The following is a 7,604-nucleotide window of genomic DNA, read 5'->3' as shown; positions in this document are numbered from 1 at the left end:
TTTTTTTGCCTCCTCTGGAATCATCCCAAGTTAGTCATGCACGTGCGAAGTGCTCTATGGTTTGATAGGTTGGCCGCCTCCACTCCATATGTGTTCCTAGCACACCAAGCCACTGATTGATTTGTTCGAGGATAATAAGTTCTAAGTGCTAGTCCTGAAGGTACCAGACGGATTTGTACAGGATTCCTTTATCCTCGATGATGGTTCCCAACCAGAACTCGATAGTGTTTTATTATAAGACTACCATGTGGTCATGCTTGTCTAGGACAGTATGTTCACAGGTGTGTAGCAGAACCAGCTCATGTTTTGGAGCTTGCTATCGTAGCTCATCTCCCGAGAGTCTCACAACGTTATCTCGTCGATTTGTGTTGCAACTCTTCTTTTCAGACATGTGAGTCTGAAGTATCTTGTTTCTAACCAGATCTGAATCTCAGGCAGATATGATGGTTGGAACATTCCCGACATTTGCATTTCGTTCCCAGCTTACACCGCCTTGTGCCAATCTCCCTTGGCCTGCACTTCTCAGTAATTGCTGTCCAGGATCATCTTCAAAAGTGGTCTTGTCATGGGTTCCATCCATTTCTAGTGATAAGCAAAAGTCTCCATTGCGTTGTCTTCAACAAGGTAGTCCACATCATCTACTCTAGTTTGAGTATGCCACTCTTTCGAACTCCATCAAATGATCGTTTATAAATTGCCTTAGGCTGGTAAGAAGAGTTCCAATGATCTCTGTATCAAAAGTAATCCTTTTTGCCATTTAAGGTAATAACTCTACGAGTCACCTTCCCCAAGGTGCCCCGTTATGGAATCATGGCAATTATTTCCTCGCCACCCTGACACCATCCACCATCTCTCTAAGCGTGGAATTGTTGCCCACTAAATCAACCTCGTTGTTTGTTATTCCATCCCTCTCGGTGTGTTTTGTGTCTCAACTCAAGATGTTTCAACATCTCATTCCACGAGTTGATCTTGAGTGCTCGATCTTCGAGGAGATCGTTTCCCATAGAGTTTCTTTCTATCGCCATCGTGTTGGATGAAGATCTCGAAAGCAAAGACGTCAAGATCAATATGATGCAATGAACCAACATCTTCGAGAAGCATATTTGGATCATGAAGATTGTGTTAGCTTGTGTCCCCCTTTGACCTCTTACCTCACGTATTGAATCTCGGGACGAGATTCTTGTTTAGTGGGGGTGAGCTGTCACAGCCCCAGTTCAGCCCTTGCTTGTCTTTGCATCATCATCTTGCATCATGATTAAATTCCATTAAAATTTGAAATGGGGATTGCCTAAACCCTAGCATTAAAGGAACCAACTAGGTTCAAACTTAAAACTTTTCAATGAACCCAAAATGCCCTTCATAAATGTCCACCATCTTTGGTCCTGGCTAAACCCTCTGCCAAAAATGGTTTCATATTTTTGGAGGTCATTCTGGATTTTTGAATTAAATCATAAGTATTTGAATTTGGACATTTAAATTCTATAAAATATTTTAAATGTCCAAATAATCTTGAAAGCATTTGAGGGCTATTGGAAATAGTTTCAAAAGTGCCCACAATTATTTTCAGGATTTTACAAAATGAATTAGTATTTTTACTAATTCAAAACAGAAAAGAAAAAAATAGAAAACAGAAACTAAATTAGGAGAGAGAGAGAGAGGTTACCTGTGGCTTACCTGGTGCCCACTTGGCCCAGCACTGTGCGGCCCAGCCCACTGGCCTGTGCCAGTCGTCGTCGTCCTCCCGCCAGTCGGACAGGGCGCGTGCCCGACGCGCGCGCGTGCTCCGCGTGCCACGCGAGCTGCCTGCCTGCCCTCCCCTGCCATCGCGATGCCTCGCGTCCTCTCCTCGGTGCCGCCTCGACCCCCTCGTTCGTTCCTCTCTCTCCCCCGAACGCCTCCCCCTCCTCTGCCTCTCTCCCTCTCGCGCCCGAGCGCAACCGCCGCCGCCGCTCGTCGTTGCCGCGGCCATCGCCCCTCTCTCGACCCCTTGCCGAGCCTGCGAGCTCCGTCTCGACCTCCCCGACCTCCTCGACGAGCCACGAAGCCCCGGACGCGCTGCAACGCCAACTACGCCGTCGTCCTCATCCTTTGCATCCGGTCACCGCCGACGTCGATTCGCCGTCACCAAGCCGTCCCCGAGCCGCCGAGCACCTCGTCCGGCACCGCTGTGAGCTCCGCCATCGTTTCCCCCTCTCCCCGTACTCTACCTCCCTCTCTAGCCGCCGTTCATAACGAGCCCGAGAGCTCTTTGCCGCCGGCCATGTCGCTGCCATGGCTACGGCTGCTGGAGCTCGCACTCGAGCACACCACTGCGCTCAGTGCCTCCCCACGAGCCCACAACATGCCCCAGCTCGCCTTCCCGTGCCCCTAGCTCTCGCTCGCATCTCGCCTGAACTCCGGCCGCCGCCTTGGAGCTCGCCGTCGTCGGCTCCGGCCACCATAGGTCTAGCCGCCACCACCACTCGACCCGCGCCGGCGAGAGCTCTCCAACGAGCCCAAGAACGGCCACGTCCGTGCCCATGTGGGCGTTCTTCGAGCCGCGCCGCCATCTCGGGCCTCGTCGACGTCGAGTCGCCGGTGGGTTTGACCCCGCCGGGCTGGGTTTGACCCACTTTGACCCCGGTCGGGCCCCACTTGGCTCAATGACATGTGGGGCCGGCACTAGCTGGATTAGTTAGATGTTAGTTAGTGCTAATCACCACTGTTAGGTGCTAATCCCCTCGCTAAACTAAACTGAGCCACTGACATGTGGGCCCAGCCCTGCTGACATTTTCGTTAGTATTAGTTTAACCCTAATCAACTCAGTTAACCAACTGAGTCACTGACAAGTGGGCCCCACTGGTCAGGTTTGACCTGGACGGCTCCTGTTGACCTGCTGACGTCAGCATGACCCAATGCTGACGCAGTAATACATTTTCTGGATTTATTAATAATCAGTAAATTCCAGAAAATATCCAAAACTTTGAAAAATCATAGAAAATAATCTATAACTCCAAATTAAATAATTTATATATGAAAAATTATCAGAAAAATTCAATCTATCCATCTGTCCTAGTTTCATGCATGTTAGAATACTTTAACCTTGCTGTTTAGGTGAATCAAGTTAATGCACTAATATGACTTCATGAAATGGGTTTGCATTTGAATCTTTGGTTCAAATGGACTCATTCCAATCTGTTCTAGCTTGCATTAGCCCAAAACACATTCATATTGCCATGCCATAGCATGCATCATATTGTTGCATTGCATTGATTATGTTCCCTCTTGTTTGCCAGTGGTTGTCCCCTCTCGATAGACGTATTCCGACGATGAGATCGATGACACCGATGAAGAGTTATACTATCTTCAGAAGTGCCAGGCAAGCACAAACCCCTTGTTCATTCCGATACAAGCCCACTCTCTCGCTCCTCCTCTCTTTTACTGCATTAGGACAACAACGATTCAACTGTTACATGCTGCGGTAGTTGAACCCCTTTCCTCTGCATGACCTGTCATTGTCACAGTAAATAGATGAAACCCACTAGCATGAGTAGGAGTTGTTTGAGCCCTGATGTGCCTACTCATTCTTGCTTGTTGTCATGCCTGCTACTGCTTAGAGTTGAGTCAGGTCTGATTCATCGGGAATGAATTGGAACGTGGTGAACATGTCCTACCGTTGAGAGCTAAGTGTGTGAACACGATTTGGTAAAGGTAGCGGTGAGAGGCCATGTAGGAGTACATGGTGGGTTGTCTCATTGAAACCGTCCTCAGGAACTGAGTTCTGTGTTTGTGATCCATGAACAGTTACTACCACACATTGGGCTCCGGGCGCTCCAAGCTCTCTCGACTTATTAATCAACTTGATCTCTGTCCAGGAGTTGCAACTAGTTTCTGGTGTTTGTAGGTAGTGTTAGTAGTCTACCAAGTGGCACCCGGTACAGGTGGGCTTGGGACAGACTAGGCACAGTGGCACGGTGTACCAAGTGGCACCCGGATGGTGGGCTTGGGAACCCTGCACACATCGTTTGGGGCCGTGAGCGACACCCCAGCCGGATCTCCTTGCGGATGGAACCCGAATAGGCGATAAACCTAGACAAGAGACTTGTTGGTTAGTCAGGTCGTGGCCGACTCCCTCGCCCGGCTTCCGCTTGAAGGTTGCCGAGGTACATGACGTGTACAGGGCGATAAGTGGCGAGAGCGTGTGTGAAGAAGTACACCCCTGCAGGGTTATCATTATCTATTCGAATAGCAGGATTCCTCGGATATGGAAACTTGGACCCCTTGCATAGTTCATAGAAAAGCGAAAGTGGATACTTTAAAATGCGCAAGATAAGTGTGAGTGCTATGGATGGCGTTCTCGCAGGGAGACGGGAGCGGATCCATAGTGGTGTATTGGTATGGTGAATTTGTGGACTCGTGTGCGCCACCTCAAAGAGTTACTTGTAGTCGTAGTTCAGGATAGCCACCGAGTCAAAGCTGGCCTGCTGCAGTTAAACTCCACCACCCCCTTTGTTGATACCGATGCATATGTAGTTAGTTCTGATGTAAGTCTTGCTGGGTACATTTGTACTCATGTTTGCTTAATTTATGTTTTGCAGAGAGACTTCAGTCCCGCTAGTAGTTCCGCTTGGACTTCGACGTTTAGCTCGTTACCTCAGCTACGATCTTGTACCTTGGGAGGGTCTTGTAGATAGTCAGGCTTCTCAGCCTTTTTCATTTGTAGATGTCTGTACTCAGACATGTTAAGCTTCCGCATGTGCTTTGACTTGTATGCTCTGAATGTTGGGTCGTGAGACCCATGTTTGTAATATCTCGCTCCTCGGAGCCTATTGAATAAATACTTGAGTCGTAGAGTCTTGTTGTGATGCCATGTTGTATGTACTCATATCGGGCATATTGTGTGTATGATTGAAATGCTTGGTATGAGTGGGATCCGACAATCTAGTTGTTTATCCTTGGCAGCCTATCATATGGGGAAATGTAGTCTAGTGCTTTCTGAGCGATAGTAGTCCGCTACAGCCCGGTTCACCGGAGTCCTGCTAGCCCAGCACTACTGCTCGGAACACTTGACTGGCCGGCATGTGTTTCACTTCGTTCCTGTGTCTGTCCCTTCGGGGAAATGTCACGCAGTGACTTCCGGAGTCCTGCCTAGCCTGCTACAGCCCGGGTTACCGGAGTCCTGTTAGCCCAGTGCTACAGCCCGGATTCACACGTTGATGACCGACATGCTCGATGTGATTCATGTATGCCTGTCCTCATGGGTTAGCGCCGCTTTGGGTTCACGACTAGCCATGTCGGCCCGGGTTCTCTGTCATATGGATGCTAGCGACACTATCATATACGTGAGCCAAAAGGCGCAAACGGTCCCGAGCCAAGTAAGGTGGCACTCGTGGGAATACTGTGCGTGAGGCCGCAAAGTGATATGATGTGTTACATGCTAGATCGATGTGGCTTAGGATTGGGGTCCTGACAGATTACCATCATTTGCCATGCTTTTACTAAGATTAGACGATCAAAATTTTTGGCACACTTTACCACATTTGAGACAATCTTGTCACTTTTACTATGAGTATACAAGTTTTGTTTGCACGAAAAAAATCTTACCACAAGCGTGGCTGCTAATTAAACAAAAGGCTAGGTCAGTCAGACTTGGCTAACTTGTGGCAGGGCAAAGTGTGACAATTTTAGTATGCCAACTAAACATACCCTACGTCTTGCCACTTTGAACCATGCCATTCACTGAAGAAATGGCACTTAATTTTCTGAGACTGGTACAGTGCAACTAACAATAATGATTCCCTTTCATGCCTTTTTTTCTCTTGCTTGTATATAGAAGTATGAATAGGTTTCTGCCGCTCACGCTTAGTTCCGGTCACTGGCGAAGGAAACAAATGTAATTGCTCAAAGAAGCAAGTTGACGAGTTCTATTTTTAACCAAAAGTCGACGAGTTCTTGATGTCTGGTATGCGAATGGATTGGCATAAGAAGCAGTCGTGCTCCGCTCGAGTCGCTCTCGCTTGGACACTAAAGATATCAAAAATGGTTTGCTTGGGACCAATGGAGGATGTTCATCCAAAAAAGAGGATATACCCTCCGCCTCTTCATCAGATAATGCAGAACCATATCCTATATAACAACATAGTTGATCCCACTCACCGCCGCCGCCGCCGGTCACCGCTGCTCTACCCACCTCCAGCCGCCGCCACCTGCCGCCACTGCAGGCCTCCCCTTAGCCGCCGCCGTTGCCGATCTTTCCCGCTTCCGCACCCTCCCCACCACCCAACCCCATCCGCGCCACCCCCACCCGCGCCGCCCCCAAACCCTAACCGCTCCACCCACACCGCGCCGCCCCCAACTCCTCCTAGCCGTGCCATGAGTTCCTCCTCGTCCACCGTCTCCAACCCCTTTGCAGGTCCCGATGTCACTCTCCTTCGTGATCTGAACATCCATGAGTGTGTTCCGGTGATGCTTGATCAATCCATCGCGTCCTACTCCGCTTGGAAGTGGTATTTCTCCTTGGTGTTTCGTGAGTACCTGCTACACGGCTACGTCGATGGCACCGTTGACTCTAGTCTCATGATCCACGACGAGGAGTGGATGATCCTCGACGCTACCATCATCCGCTAGTTCTACCTCACCATCTCCAATGACCTCTTCCACACGGTGGTGGATGATGATGACGACGCCTGCGCCGTCTGGACCAAGCTCAACGGCCTCTTCACCGACAACAAACTGCAGCGCAAGGTCCTCCTCCATGACGAGTTTTACGGGTGCCAGCAGCTTGAATCATCCATCGATGATTTTTGCATGCACCTCAAAAAGCTCGTCGATGAGCTCCGCGATCTCAGCGAGATGGTCGACGACGAGCTCCTCATCAGCACCCTCACCGCCGGTCTCAACAAGGACTTTGGGAACGTCGCCTCCAACCTCACCCTCATCCCAGAGCCCACCTTTGCCAAGGTGGTGGCGTATCTCAAGTTGGAGTAGCGCCGAATGAAGATGGCCCGGACTTGGGCGACCCACACCGCCCTCGTCGCTGGCACCCGTGGGGGCTCGGCGCCGCCACCGCCATGTCCCGCGTCGGCCCTCCCGCCCCCGCCGGCAATTCCCCAGGCGTGGACCGCCCCCTTTCCGCAGTCCCCGCTGGCTGCTAACAAGGGCGTGGCCGCCGCGGGGGCCGCAAGCAGCAGCAGGGCGCCAACGCTCAGGGAGGAGCGGCCCGCCCCCAGCAGCAGCACCAGCCGGCCCCGTGGTACGCCGGCCAGAACCCTTGGACTGGCGTTGTGCACGCCTACTCCATGTCGGTTCCCTACGCCCCTTCCCCAGGTATCCTCGGCATGCACCCTCCCTCCCATCGGGCGTTTTACGCCGTGCTGCAGCCCTACGGCCCCCTCTCCTACGGATAGCCGCTGCTGCCCCTGACGGCCCCACCCCAGCCACCCGCGCTCCCACTGGCGCCGTGGGACCCGACTCTCTTGGCGGCCCTGCACTCCGCTCCCTCACCGTCCACCTACATAGGTGGCGGCGACTGGTATATGGACACTGGAGCTACCGCGCATATGGCCTCTCATCCCGGTAACCTCCACACCTCCTATCCCGTCCACACTTTCGCTCGCATCACCGTC

At 51.3% G+C, this 7,604-nt stretch overlaps 1 protein-coding gene across 1 annotated transcript; it reads left to right on the top strand.

Moving 5' to 3' along the window:
• Nucleotides 1-6,351: 6,351 nt before the first annotated feature.
• LOC147960172 (uncharacterized) lies at nucleotides 6,352-6,966 on the top strand. The gene is made up of 2 exons (XM_087533192.1): nucleotides 6,352-6,498; nucleotides 6,607-6,966. The coding sequence occupies exons 1-2, from the start codon at nucleotides 6,352-6,354 to the stop codon at nucleotides 6,964-6,966; spliced, it is 507 nt and encodes a 168-aa protein (XP_087389318.1).
• The last annotated feature ends 638 nt before the right edge of the window (nucleotides 6,967-7,604 follow it).

This window comes from Triticum urartu, chromosome 7A (assembly GCF_056163025.1).
Source record: "Triticum urartu cultivar PI428250 chromosome 7A, HENAU_Tu73, whole genome shotgun sequence".
NCBI lineage: Eukaryota > Viridiplantae > Streptophyta > Magnoliopsida > Poales > Poaceae > Triticum > Triticum urartu.
This window is presented reverse-complemented; position numbering and strand designations above follow the sequence as displayed.

Excerpts from the sequence above, each read along its gene's own strand:
- LOC147960172 (XM_087533192.1), top strand. The coding sequence starts at position 6,352 with ATGAGTTCCTCCTCGTCCACCGTCTCCAACCCCTTTGCAGGTCCCGAT. Across the intron at positions 6,499-6,606 it reads GGAAGTGGTATTTCTCCTTG|TTCTACCTCACCATCTCCAA; the intron begins GTGTTTCGTGAG and ends ATCATCCGCTAG.